The following is a 14189-nucleotide window of genomic DNA, read 5'->3' as shown; positions in this document are numbered from 1 at the left end:
AAATAAATGAAATTCAAATTATTTAGGTTATAATTAGATGTAATGTAATAATGACAATTGACTGAAGGATTCAAAGAAGAAACAAACCACTCGCGTTGCAGCAAGAAACCCTCAAGTCATTCTGATGTTTAATGCTGAACTGCAGTGATTTTTCAAGAAAGTTTCAAGTCTGCAATTTAATTGTCAGGAGATACGGAAACCCTGTCAGGTACAAAATCTGTCAAATATTTTATTGTATGCTCGGGAAACAGAGGGTGATAGAAACTGTACAAAATTTCTATTAACACGACTTTATAAATGCAAAACATCAGGTATGTGCGTGATAAGTTTTGGTTTTGTGCTTCTAAAATATTCTACGCTCCTTGAATGCTGTCAACATATCTGTGCTAATTTTACACAATACTTTATTATATCACATAACATAATTAATAGTCTTGTATTTCTGTTTGCTAGAGGTTCACACTGTTCTGATCATGCAGTGAGTGAGTCTCTGCTGCCCCCTCGAGACTGCTAAAGGAACTGCAGCTGTCCGTGTCATTAAGAAAAGCAGCATTCATCTGTAAAACCAAACCCTCCTCTTCCTCCAATTCCTCATTTGTTTCATCTTCTGCCTCCTTATTTCCATCGGTGGCTGCTCCTTTCTCCTCAGCGTCTGGCTCTGATCTTTGCTGATCGGGTCTTAAAGCGGTGGCAGAGGGTATGTGATACACCTGCTCTGCCAGCTGAGAGAAGGGTGACAGGGGGAAGGCGGCCTTTGGAGAAAGTGATGGGGACTGATAAGGTGAAAGGGAGGGTGAGGCACAGGGGGAGTCACAAGGAGAGTGGGACAATGATGATTTCAGGAAAAGAGGAGGTGCCATGTAAGGGGAGATGTAAGGAGAGAGTGAGGGAGGATCGGGGAAGCTGATAATTGGAGAGGGCTGCATGTAGTCTGAGTCCTCTTGGAGATGGGCAGCCTCTGCTCCCTCGACTCGAGCTTTAGTTTGACCCGGCTCCTGCTCCTGCTCCACAGGCTGGGAGAGAGGAGATGCAGACGGAAGCTGTGTTTGTGCTCCAGTGGGACCTTCCTGTGTTTGTGTCAGAGTTTCTGAGGTGTCCTGAGCTGCGGGATCACCCTGGGTGGTGGCTTGACTTGGGTTCCCACCCTGAGAAAGACTTTCACTGAGCTGGGCGCCTCCATCACCCTGTTTCTTTTTCTTTGCTTTACACCTCCCCTTAGTTTTGGGCATTAGGGGCGGTGGAGGTGGCGGAGCGAGCGGCGGTGGCAGCATGGTGGATGTCTCTGTGGAAAGTCGAATTTTGAGGCTGTGTTTGAGCTGTCGCCGTCGGGACAAAACGTTCTGAGACTGCAGGAAAAGCGGATTGATGAAGCAGAGAGCGCCCAAGCCGGATCCATAGTCCAACTCTCCGGGGCTGCGCGTCGTGATTGGACAAAACTCATGGAACAGAGTGGGGTTGGGAGCTGATTGATTGGTGGCTGCGTCTGGTTCAGGTGCTGCCTTGGGCCGGTGGTCTGAGTCGGGCTGAGAAGTACCTTCAGATCTGGTCTGTGGAGAAGCAGCAGGTGGCGCTGGCGTTACAGAGTCTGGCTTCTTCTCCTTGTGCTTCCGGGACTTGGGAGCCTCCCGCGGCCCTCGGACGTTCAGATGTGAACTCCAGAACTCTAGAAAACAATACAGATGTTTTTTTCAGTGTGGTGAAACTGTTATTTTTTGCTCAATTGGTCAATTTTGAGGGATTAATATTGTCATTCTTAATCTGGATAATTGGACAAATTTACAAAACAATAATTAATGTATTGAATACAAGAAGTAAAAAATATGTCTTGAAAACATTGTAAATATCCTCTAAATTTTATTTTGTAACATGTTAAAAAGCAAACACAAACAATCTGTATTTCTGTCTGTATTTCATGGACACATTGCACATTTACAATAAAAAACTGGATTAAAAGGACATATTGCACAGGAATACATAAATGTCAGTTTTTCACTGACATTACACATATAGAGTGAGTCTATATTGTATTTGTATCTTGTGATTGTAAATAATATTTGTCTTTATCTTGTTAATTTTGCATTCAGTTTTTATTCTAATCTTAGTATAGTTTTTGCATGAATGGATAAACAGGTCATCCATCAATGGAAGAGTTTATGTTTGTTTCCCAGCAGCTGGAAGTCTGTAACTTTATGTTTAATATGTGAGCGCCTTGTGTAAATAAACCCTTTAAGGTTATTTTTACTAAATCATGTGTAAGGAAACGAGGAGTTGTGTTCACCAACCTATTCCCATATGTGAGATGGACTCCAGCTCTTTGTGTGATGTTGCCTTTGCGATGGCTTCAGGAAGCTCCAGAGGGAAAGGTAATACATCTCTGAAACACACACACACAAACACAAACAATATTGGTTCCTGTTGATCAATAAATATGGACAAGCGATGTGGAAATAGATGGTGACTCAATAGAAGTGGAAGGAATGTTGTTATACAAGAAAGATAAACTTTTACCTGCTGACACAGTAGAAAGATACGAGTCTCGGCATATCTGGAAAACTGATGGCCGAAGTCTCCAGACACAGAGCTGGGGTGAGGGAGATGGGATTGATGTGGTTAAACTGCCTCTATGGTTATTTGACTTTTTACTGGGATAATGTGGTTATTTGTATTATGATTAAACTACTGTAAACAGGGATACAGTGGCAATTTCATCCTTTCTGTGATCTACAAGTTAGATGTGTGGATCATGCCAGTCGGGCTAAGTCTATATTATAACAGCACACTGAGTGAATAACCAACCATTTTAAAAGTATATAATACATACAAAGATTTTTAATTGGCACCCATTGGATACGTTTCCATTCTGATCATTTATTGTCAATATAAAGTTTCAGCCACTTCTTATTGTATGTAAGCTACCACTTATATCTAATCAGTTCATCTTTAGGTCAGAGTGACACCTAGTCAAAATTTTAGACCTGAGGCAGACTTGCGATATCGTGTTTAAGAGGCCGAAAACATGTTTTGACAGGTGACCTTGACCTTTGGCCTCCCAAATCTAATAAATTAATCAATTACTCCAACTGAACATTTGCACCAAAGTTGAAAAATTCCCTCAAAGCCTTCTAAAGATAACATGTTCACAAGAATGCAACAGATAGACGATCTGAAAACATAATGCCTCAGGCCACTGGCTGTTTCAGGGATATAAAAATAAATAATTAAAACCAAGTTTTCCGTGTTTCAGCTTTGTGTCTGTTGAAATTTATCCAAATTAACCAAATCACAGTAATCTAAACAGTTGCATACACAGTATATGAAAACGGACTAAAACAATGTAATCACACAAGGATGGCAGGATGTACATGTTCATCCAAATGACCTCAGCAGTGCAAATCAGTCTTTAAGTGTTAATATGACATGAATGTGTAATCAAACTGCTGTGATTATATGTTTCTGATCCAGAGATTTCATCTTCTGTGTTTGGGATGAGACACATGTTAAAGCTCATTAAGGTTTAAGAGTGTTGGGCACTTACTGCTCTGGTCCTCCCTGATGCCAAACTGCCGCACGAAGGATGGCACGCTGTCATCCACCAGCCGCACGCACAGCACGTTTCTCTGAGATGTGCGAGACTTCCGCACCAGGAATGTCTGCAGGACAACACAACTGATTAGCTGGGAAGACATAGAAACACATTGTCTGTATACACCTGGCATTAAAATGTGTCCTGAATGTGTCCCCAGTGACCACTTGTGATGGGATCTCACTTCCCCGCTCTATATGCAAATATTCACATAGGTATGTGAGTTTGTGAAGACCAAATGATGCTGTTTTTACCCAGTCTGAGTTCACAGACGTTTGTGTGTAGGTGTCGGTGTGTGTGAGAGAGAGAGAAAGAGAAAGAGAGCAGAGTCAGGAGGGACTGAATGAATGCCCAGCTCTGCTATGAAAAAGGATTTCACCAATTTAAGAAAAGTGTCAATGTTGATATAGTGGCCACAAATAAATCAACGTACTGAGAAGCATAACAATTAATTTGATTTACAAAGAAGCGGTAGCAGCTCGGAGGTCGTCAGCTGTGCAGGCGGCCCATGGCGGTTTTGCGTTCACACGGTGAAAAAAATGTGGTCACATGTGACCCAGACATGGTCTGATTGATCGGATCTCAGGACGGATGTTAATACAAGGTCTAAACAAGGTCACTGAGTGTGTGTGTGTGCTTGCTTTCTTGTGATTTTCTCCATTTAAGAACTAAACGTGTGTATCTGACCCCAGGAGGCTCTCTCTGCAGTATGTGCAGTGCGGTAGCAGGGTTGATTGACAGCTGAAGCCAGACAGGGACCGTGAGCAGGAGGCGGTCCAGTACGCTGACGCTTCTCAAGGAGCCTTGTCCTCTTTGATGCCCCTGGAACGGCCGCTCTGGTGTCTGGGTGGGCTCCGGGAAATCATACAGGGGTTCTTCCTGCTGTGCCATCTACACACAAACACACACATTGTTATGAATAGTCCTGCAGCTGATCATGCACCCCTCAACATGCTGCATGTCTTTCTAACAGGGAGGTAGGTGGGCCTGCAGCAGACACACACCTGCGCTGTAAATCTGCCTGGATTGAGACAGCAAGTCCAGACTTGGTAAAGTGCAGCAGCTCAGGCACAGACAGGGCTTCAATGCTAAGAGGAAACATGCAGCAAACACCAAACACCACATAAAGCGCTATTACTATTATTAGTGATATAATAATAACATGTGAACATATCTAATGGCTTCCATTCTGTCAAAGCTGTGGTCTACAGGCCAACATCTGCCTGGATCTGCAGCGTGCATTCCTGTGAAACTACATTTCCTCTTCTAACTGTTCACACACTTCTCTTCCTGACAACCACAACACTTTTTAACATCAGCTACAGCGTGATTCCCACTGTAACACAGCCCGGATTGTTGTTTACCTCTTTGGCCTGATCCTTCTCTTAATCCCCTTTATGATGCCATACTCCTTTTTTTTCTTCCAGCAGCCAAGTTTACTACATGGAAAGTCAACTTCTCCTCTAACTCCGGTGAGTCCACAGGTCTGGAGTCGTCTTGCTTCCTTCTTCTGGCTCCTCCTCCTCCTCCTCCTCCTCCTCCTCCTCCCGCCTGACCTCACCTGTTGAAAACATGTCTGCACCACAGGACTGTACTGACTGTGAGTCATGAGTCCGAGTGTAGCTTGACCAGCAGCACCTTCAGCTGAACTGTTGATGTAATGAGTTGTTAATGAGATAATAAAACAGTAATGTACAATGTTTGATACAGGACAGATACATGGTACAACATCTAACATCTAACTTTATATTATAACTCTGTGTGTGTATGTGTTTATTAAAGAAACAGCATCCTCCAGAGGTAAAACTTTAGTACTGCTTCAAAGTGTTTTGCACAGGCCTTGGAGTGGTTTGACTTTTCAGTGAGATAAAAGGGGTTTTGAAGTAAAGTTTTATAGCAATGCGATGGTTGGTAAACAATGTAAATGATTAAAAACCTGCATAATTTAAATAAATAACTCAAACTGGATAACTCTTTAACTTCCCTAGGCAAACAACTGACTAACGATACATTGCACAATCCAGTCTCTCGTGTTTACTTACAACATATTGCAAAATCCCTCCCCTGGTGCTTACAGTATATTTTATATTTAATTTGTCTTTCCTACTTTTATATTTGTTATATTTATACTTGTGCACAAATACACCACAGCAAATAAAATAATTAAAAAATATATAAAACCCTATTCTGATTCTCTCATTGCACAAACATTGCTCAAAAGTCTTCTAATGTTTACTCACATGAGTAGTTTGTGTTTGTACTTGTAAACATCGATCAGATTACACACACACACACACTTCGCAGAAAATCGCCTAAAAATCCCTTCATGTTCAAATACTGATAAAACAATAAACTAAAGCTATGTTGAAGTAAAGTAATCTGTAGCTGTTCACGTTGTATATTTAAAAATAAAAGAACTTGACCTGTGTGAGTCTGATGATGATGCGTCGCCTCTTTTCCTCCCCGACACACCGGAACCGGAAGTGAGGTTTGAAATACAGCTACGGGACCGCGTTGGGTAAGAAGTCTGCACCGTGCTGCCGTATTTAACGTCTTTCTCCGCTTTATTTAGACTCAACCTGAAAGCAGCAGAAGTACTTTATATTCGTTATGGCAGCGCGTGCCATTCATATACATCTAGCTGTAGCAATTACTCCAGTGTACAATGATAAAACCCACTACGTTAGCATTAGCTACCTAGCTTAGCTACGTCGCCGATGCTGCCGTTCCACAAGATGGCCAGTAGTTTGTAAGCTAACTGCTGCTAATGTTACTGGCGTCACGTCGTCTCATTCAAGATGTTTTATGTTGGTGTTTCTTTGATGTTAAACAACCCAGCAAGCTCCCAAACTGCTTTTAACTTCATGCGATCAGCTTTTCGCACGGGGAAAGTTAATTTTATTCGCTTAGCTAACACTCGGCTAGCTAGCGGCAGTGTAAACACTCCATTATATTAATAATAACCTCAGTTTAATACAAACAAGTAGGGTATAGGCCGAATTTTGCTTTAATCTAGATTTCCAACTTGGATTATCGGATTAATTAGCTCTACCCTACGTGGCGAACGTAACCGATGCCTCCTGTTTACTCTCTTGCAGATGTCTGGTTGATTCAGAGATGACCGACCACGTGAAGTTGTTTGTGGGGAACCTTCCTTTAGATGCAACTCACGACGAGCTGAACAAGCTCTTCGCTCCGTATGGGGAGATCAACACCTGCTCCCTGCTCCGACAGTACGCCTTTGTGACTCTGAAGGGAGAAGGGGCAGCGGACAGGTATTCAACTGTGCGATGTGATGAAGGACTCGCTCCTCTCGTGTATTTTTTACGACTAACGGAAGTGGGCATATCAAATTCTATATTCTTTAATCATCTCAGGAAGCTTAGTTTCAAACCACTTCCATCAGGTTTGAGCCAGTTTATCAAATTGTTGCTGAGTTCTCCAGTCCAACCTGTCAGAGCTTGTTAATGTCAACTGTCAAACACGACTTTAACTTAGTTAACTTTGCAAATTTCCCCACTGTGGTACTTAAAGGATTATCTTACCTTAAGATAAGACAGAAGTTTATTTATTCAAAAGATGAGCAGCACGATACCTATTAACCGAGTATATTATACATATTTAATAATGCAGGGTTTTTTACAGTTCATTATTGCCTAATGTGTCTGCTGTGTTACTCTGTGCCTTGTGCTGTTCACCTGGTAATAACAGAGGTAATTCTCGTACCTACAGGGCCATACGGCATCTTGATGGCAAAGAGTACAGAGGCAGACCCCTGGTGGTAGAGGAATCCCGTGCTCGCCCACCCAACTCCACAAAGGTGTTTGTAGGGAACCTCAGTGCAACATGTTCCGCAGACGACTTGCATGGGCTGTTCTCAACATTCGGAAGAGTTTTAGACTGTGATAAAGTCAAAGGTGCGTTGTTAATCAGATCTTAAATACATTGAAATGAGCAATTTCTTTGAATATACTGTGAACTGTTATTGTTAATATTGGACATATTGTGTAATTACAGCAGTTTTATTTAGAAGTTTATGTGAGTGCAATTTTATCTAGACAGTTGGGTTTCAAAGTTTAAAGTGTTAAATCCATCAAGTTAATAATGGACAAAAGGTGAGAATGAAAATATAAGATGGACCTCAGAGCTAACACTGATCTCACTGCTCCCTCTCTACTCTACAGCAAGATTATGCTCAAATGTCGGCTATGCCTTTGTGCATATGGAGAGGAAGGAGGAGGCCCTTGTAGCTATCGAGGCACTTAACGGGACCATGTTCAAGGGCCGTCAGTTGGCCGTAGAGCTGTCCAAAGCACAACCTTTGATCAACCAGCTCGCCGGTGGAAATGGAGGCAATCATGCTGGTACTGTATCAGAAGCTCGAGATGAAGGATTCCCTGAACAATGTTATGTATTTAATTGAATGCTGTAAAGAGCTCTCGTCATGTCTTTCTTCTCCCAGGCGGCAGAGAAGGTCTTCTTCCCCGACCTCCTCCATCATTAGAACATCACCAGAGTCAAGCAGCTGTGCTAGCAGCAGCTGCAGCGGCCGCTGCAGGACTACCCATACAGGTAAGTTAATGCTACATCCACACCAATAGCTTTTTAGGTTTGAAGTGCTTCAAGTTTGCTATATTTACGCCTGCTGGACACGAGTCCACGAGATTTGAGTTTTCCACGTTTTGTTATGTTTCAGACTCATCTTAGAATGGATTCAATTCATTTTTTCTCATAAATCTACACATAATACTCATCCACAACGACAAAGCAAAACGGTTTTTTGGAGTGTTTTGTAAATTTATCAAAAATGAAAGAGAAATATACCATTTACATAAGTATTCAGACCCTTTGTTATGACACTCGCAACTGAGCTCTGGTGTATCCTACCTCTATTAATGGTCCTTGAGATGCTTCTACAACTTGATTCTAATGGATTTCATTGGACATAATTAGGAATGGCACACGCCTGTCTATATAAAGTCTCACAGGTGATATATGTCTGAGTGAAAGCCAAGCCATGAGGTAGAGAGAATTGTCTGTAGACCTGCGAGACACGATTCTGTCGAGACACAGATCTGGGGAAGGATTTAAGATAATGACCACCAAGAAGAATGGGAGAAACGGTGTGCCAAGCTTGTAGGCTCATTTTCAAGAAGACTTGAGACTGTCATTGCTGCCAAAGGTGCTTTAACCAAGTACTTAGTGAACAGTCTGAATACTTATGTAAATGGGATATTTCAGTCTTTTATTTTTAATAAATTTACAACATTCCAAAAACTTGTTTTTGCTTTGTCATTGTGAAGTATTGTGTGTAGATTGATTTGAAAGAAAGAAGTCTGCAAAATGTGAGAAACTCGAAAACCTTTAGAATGCACTGTACTTGATCATGTGACATTGGTTTTCAGTTGTTACTATAGATGGAGATTACTTATACAGAGGTAAAAATGCTTATCAGGGCGGCAATTGTTATAGCTGTTAAAAGTGTTTAAAACAAAAACCCATTAATATAGATGTAGCCAAATTGTCGAACAGGATGCCCACTATCATGGGAAAACGAATGATTTCTGAAAAGGTTAGATCCGTGTAAAAACTTACCGTCAAACTTTGCAGTCAATAATGTTGTGATGTATTGTTTAGATAAATCAGGTTTGAATATTTTCCCTAACTTTTACATGCTGTTGTCTTTCATTTGTCTTTGCAGGTTCAGCAAAGTGTCCATAACTCATTCTACAACACCACATCCTTCGACCCCACTTATGCAGCTCTGAAGGGCATTACCAGTGCTAAAGGTGCAGATGGGGTGATTTACGGTGCTCTTGCCAGCCAGGTGTATGGTGCCGTAGCTGACCAGGTGTACACCGATATGGCCAATCACAATACCATAACAAGCGCTGCTGATGAATCGGACTCACAGAGTGGACCAGATCCAACAACGCTTTTTGAGGCAGCAAGAGCCAAGTTCTTTCAGGAAGGACAGAAGGTCTTTTAATTTTTTATTTGTGTAAAATTATAATTTTCTTTTCCATTTATATTTTGTGCATTGGTTACAATTTTCTACATGTAATGTGTATTTACTGACAAGGTTCTGGCAGAGCAGCAGGCGGGGAGAAAAGGAGCGTCTTCAGAAAACGAGCGGGACCGCAGTCCAATTAGAGGAAATCGAGCCCCCCTCCTCCCTGACCCCGTTCCGGGTTCCTTCGCTCAGATACGACCCAAACGACGTGCCCTGCTGCCGACGCCACCAGGTGTACCAGAGGAAAACACAGCTGCCACAACACCTGAAGGGTCAGATCCTGTTGCTAGGTACATGAAACATTTTAATTTAATGCATAACAAATAGTTTTTGTACAGCACTTGCAAAACTTCACAAATGTATTTGAAAACATCCATTTGCTCTCTGACCTTTCTCTCTTTTACTTCCCTCTTACCTTTTCAACGGTAACCTTCACTCCAGGTCTTACACAGAGTACTATCAGCAAATGCACCAATACCAACAGTACCAGCAGCAATACCAGCAACAGTACCAGTACCTCCAGTATGCCTACACCAATCCTCCTCCCCCACCTCCTCCGCCTCCGCCAGCCACACAGGCCGCCACCACAAATCCTGCACCCCCAGGGACGTACACGGCACCCCCATCATATGCCGCACCGGGAGCCTACGCGCCGCCCGGTACATATGGCGCTTCGGGGAACTACGACGCCTCGTCAGGAAGCTACGACGCCTCGGCTGGCTATGACCCATCTGGAGGCTACGGAGCATATGATTCATCAGGAGCTTACACAGCAGCGGGAGGCTACTCCGCATCCACACCGTATGAGCAGACACCCGCACACGGGCAACCCATGCCCCAGCGCCATGATTACCCTTACCACACGCCAGAACCCCCTTATCGATAGTTCCATCCCCAGCACACTCCTACCACACTGCAGATGTGTGAGCGTGTGTTTGTGTGTGCTCGCGTGTGTGCATGTGTATTTACATGAGGGACAGTTTAAAGAGGAAAATCCGAGAGGGAGCAAGGTTGTAATTCGAATGTGCTTTAAATATGAAGCGCGCCACCCCTTTTGTACATTTTACCCAAGTCTGTAACTTGCCAGCCCGTCGGTTATCGTTGTTAAGAGGGTTGATTATATGCGTTAACAAGTGGACAAAGGTGGAGATGAGTGGGACAGTTAATATTTGAATATTTTCAAGCATCAGTTTTTGTTTGATGTTACTGAGGCACAGCTGAACGTTTCTTTGGTTAAGTTACAGAAAGGTTGGGTTCCATTGAAGCTTTTTGTTTAGTGCTGGTTTAAGGCCTCTTACATACTCTACTTAAATTAATTGTATAATGTGCAAAATAAAAATTGTAACTGCGTCATCTAAAAAAAAAAAAATTACGTTTAGATGCTGAGTCGCAAAAAACTGTTCATCTGTTTGAACAGATGAGTGGAGCTATGTCAAAATCAGGAACTCATCCATCTTACACTTTTTGTTAATGGATACAAAATATTTTCTTCCACTTGTTACAACTTTTCTTGCAGTAACAGACATTCAGGTTTGTACAAGCTTGTACACCATGATAATGACCAATTTTAAATTTATATTTGTGTCCACACACTCACTGCCCTGTGTAGAGAATGTAACAGGCCTTGGTTTGAATTCTGTCACATTGACCTGTTTGTAAAAGCCAGACTGTTTGTCCAGACATTAAACGGGAGACATTTCATCATTTGTTGCCTTCTTAGTAAATAATCTTCACCTGGTTAACATAGAGAATGTGTGTAAATTGACCGGGTCGTGGTACGAGTAAGTTTAAGGCTGGTTTCACTGAGCAGACGGGTTTTTCAAGCTACTGAAACCGTTCAAACTCAAACTGTCTCAGTCGCAGGTCGATCAGTTTACTCTGCAGCGAACTTCACTGTATCAGAAAGTGATTTTGTGGTTACCTGCCCTGACTTAGTTTTTTTTATTTTAGCCAACCTGTTTTCACGGAGTGATGGTCATGCTGTTGAAGTGGGAGTTAGTTTAACTTCAGACGGATGTCATCAGTCTGTGACTGTGCAGGCTCAGGATTTCATAGTTTGGCTCAGTAGCAGCTTTTGAAAGAACTTTGAGAACAGGTTAAAAATACTGAGTGGATGTTATTAGACTTGGTTGTCCTCTGAGTTGTCATAATTTACGTCGCTTGTTTTATTTTTAGCCCAGCCTCTCCATGTATCTCAAAGTCGACGCAAACACAAAATACAGTTTATCTTGTCAGTCTTAGGTCAAAGGTTATCAGAAGAAGCAATCTTGTGGTCATTTGCATTTTTTCCTCCAGATTTTAGTTTCGTCTTGAATAACTGTCGGAGCATCCTGTGTGAGGAGCAAGCTCTCCATCCTACTCGAATCTTGATCCTTGGTAGAACTTGGTAGAAGAATCCAGCCTAAAGAGACGTGTTGGTTTTGTTGTTACATATTTGAATTTCTAAACTCCAGAAGAATGGTTGCAAATATTGTTTGGCCAATGATGTCAAAAGATTCAGACCTTGATAGATTAAGAATTTCCTCTTTTCTTTGACCTTTTCCTACCGTTTGTTTTGTTCCGGTCTCATCAGCTGCCGTCACGCTTCAGCTCACATTAGTAAACCACTAGTGATTTAGAGGGAAAGTGGAGCTAGTTTTCATACCAGAAAATGTACAATTTGCTACTTGTGTAAATATTTTAAGCTGCAAAAGTAATTTCAACCAACATTTGGTAAAAATATTGACTGTTCATTTGAAGATGAAGTGATTGTGTTTCCTCCTAAACAGTTGAAGATAGCTAGTAGACAAGATTATGTAGGACTACTGATTTGTTGTACCGGTCTGTGTATATACAAGGCAGCCCTTTTATTGGCTGAGAAGGAAGACTGTCATACTTGTAGCATGTGTTGAGTGGGGTTGCGCCTCTGGCATATGAACGAAACACGCTGGAAAATAAGACATCGCAAACGAGTTTAAATGCAGATTCTAGAAATTGTAGAAAAAAGGTGAGAAATGATATCAGTGGCTGAGTGTGTCTCTTCTAAATGCAGTGCTTTGGCGTGTTGCTGATGTGCACAGCGTAGGGCTCTTCACTGAGTGGATATGAGGTGACGGTCTTGGCGCCGTAGGTGAACACTGGGGTTGTTTTGGTTTTTGTAAATGCCGCTGACTTTCCCGAGCAGTAGCGAGAAGGGTCGTGACCTTTCCTTTTTCCCCTCTTGTGATCTCAACAGAAACACATGGCTAAGATCTCTGGCTGTCTCTGCATCCATATCACACCTCAAGAGTTGTTTGACGCCACATGTATATCTAGATGCATTGTATTTGGGTTCATTGATTCATGTCAACCAGATTACACGGGCCAATGATCATAATCTACACCTGATCTCGCCTGAATTTTGTTTTTATGACTGACAATAGTCCTGTTCATAATTGTACCACACACTAGTTACTCCTGTTTCTGTTTCGCCACCTGAACTGGTAGTGCTACGTTAGGTTTAAGTGACAGATAGCCTCTCTACATTTCCACATTATTCCACCTTCTCCATGTGAACTGTTAGTTGCATGCCTTGTTGTTGCTGCTGCTCCAGCCACCTTCTTCCTCTTGCTGATTATTGCAGCTAGAGTGGGAGGGAGCCAAACTGAGCCCTTGCCCTGGACGTACGCCACACGCAGCTGTAGCGTGGGATGGGGAAAACAGCAGCGTTAGGCCTGAAACTGCTGTGGACGATGGGGTGTCCCCCCACTAAGGTAAACACGCAGATCACACACTCCTGCCCCTCCCTGTAACACACGTACACACTCACAAAACACACTCACACACACAAACAGACACACCTTTGGCAACACTTTCCATTCCTCATCCGACGTTTGGAATTTCAGAAAGTTGGGAATGGATCACCCATCTTTTTTCAAATGGGTGATACTCTTTTTATTTTTAAATTTTTTCCTGCTTTCGATTTTCCAGTTCACATCCCAACATTTTTCCCCCCCAAGCATTCTCTGCTCATACATTCCAGCTCCCAACATGCCGACTGCTCGAACACCAACTTTTGAGGACACGCACGCCATCGTTTAGTCTAAATCTGAAGCAGGCACATTGTTGATAGTACGTCCTGTATCTGACGGCCTGTCATTCAAGAGTTCCAGGCAATCACATCCAGAGCTGAACGTGGGACATGTAGGTAGGATGCATTGTTCTAGTTTTTGTAAACGTGTACCCCTGGGGCCACTTTGGGGTTAAGTGCCTTGCTTAAGAGCACGTCTGTAGGCCCTCAATTTCAGAGTTGAATAACCTGGCTCAGGATCGGTTGCTGGTTCAACGACTCCCATTCTCCCCCCCCCCCAAATCAACGATTTTTGATGCCACATTCAACTTGTATGAATAACAATGAACACAAATATTATCATTTTGTTTTAAATTACATTTTGTTCCATGTTCTTTGAAATGCTTAATTATCAATAAATGAATTTCATCTGAACTTCTGTGTGAATATTAATGTAAGCTGTGAGTTTCACTTGCAGAACTGAACCAGTCATGAATCAGTGCCTGTCTAGACACTGTTATCATTTGTCTAATGCGTTTGTGGAGGAGGCATCAAATAACTAACTG

General features: G+C 42.4%; 2 protein-coding genes across 3 annotated transcripts; one reads left to right on the top strand and one right to left on the bottom strand.

Annotated features, from left to right (window-relative positions):
* Positions 1 to 111: 111 nt before the first annotated feature.
* LOC117773893 (ras and Rab interactor 1-like) lies at positions 112 to 6039 on the bottom strand. The gene is made up of 6 exons (XM_034605726.1): positions 6007 to 6039; positions 4271 to 4474; positions 3536 to 3650; positions 2509 to 2581; positions 2283 to 2374; positions 112 to 1663 (listed from the first exon to the last, which is right to left on the bottom strand). The coding sequence occupies exons 2-6, from the start codon at positions 4472 to 4474 to the stop codon at positions 450 to 452; spliced, it is 1698 nt and encodes a 565-aa protein (XP_034461617.1). The 5' UTR covers positions 6007 to 6039; the 3' UTR covers positions 112 to 449.
* Positions 6036 to 13556, top strand: rbm14a (RNA binding motif protein 14a). Of its 2 annotated transcripts, XM_034605728.1 has the most exons (9): positions 6047 to 6101; positions 6682 to 6858; positions 7316 to 7500; positions 7768 to 7947; positions 8046 to 8155; positions 9285 to 9563; positions 9666 to 9886; positions 10038 to 10397; positions 13198 to 13556. In XM_034605728.1, exons 2-9 carry the CDS (start codon positions 6701 to 6703, stop codon positions 13199 to 13201), a joined length of 1497 nt encoding a protein of 498 aa, XP_034461619.1. In that variant the 5' UTR covers positions 6047 to 6101; positions 6682 to 6700; the 3' UTR covers positions 13202 to 13556. The 2 variants fall into 2 exon arrangements, with proteins under 2 accessions (XP_034461618.1, XP_034461619.1); XM_034605727.1 differs by lacking the exon at positions 13198 to 13556 and having other exon boundaries at positions 6036 to 6101; positions 10038 to 11300.
* The last annotated feature ends 633 nt before the right edge of the window (positions 13557 to 14189 follow it).

Source organism: Hippoglossus hippoglossus, chromosome 14 (genome assembly GCF_009819705.1).
Source record: "Hippoglossus hippoglossus isolate fHipHip1 chromosome 14, fHipHip1.pri, whole genome shotgun sequence".
Lineage (NCBI taxonomy): Eukaryota > Metazoa > Chordata > Actinopteri > Pleuronectiformes > Pleuronectidae > Hippoglossus > Hippoglossus hippoglossus.
The sequence above is the reverse complement of the archived record's forward strand: the minus strand, read 5'-3'. Positions and strand labels throughout refer to the sequence as shown.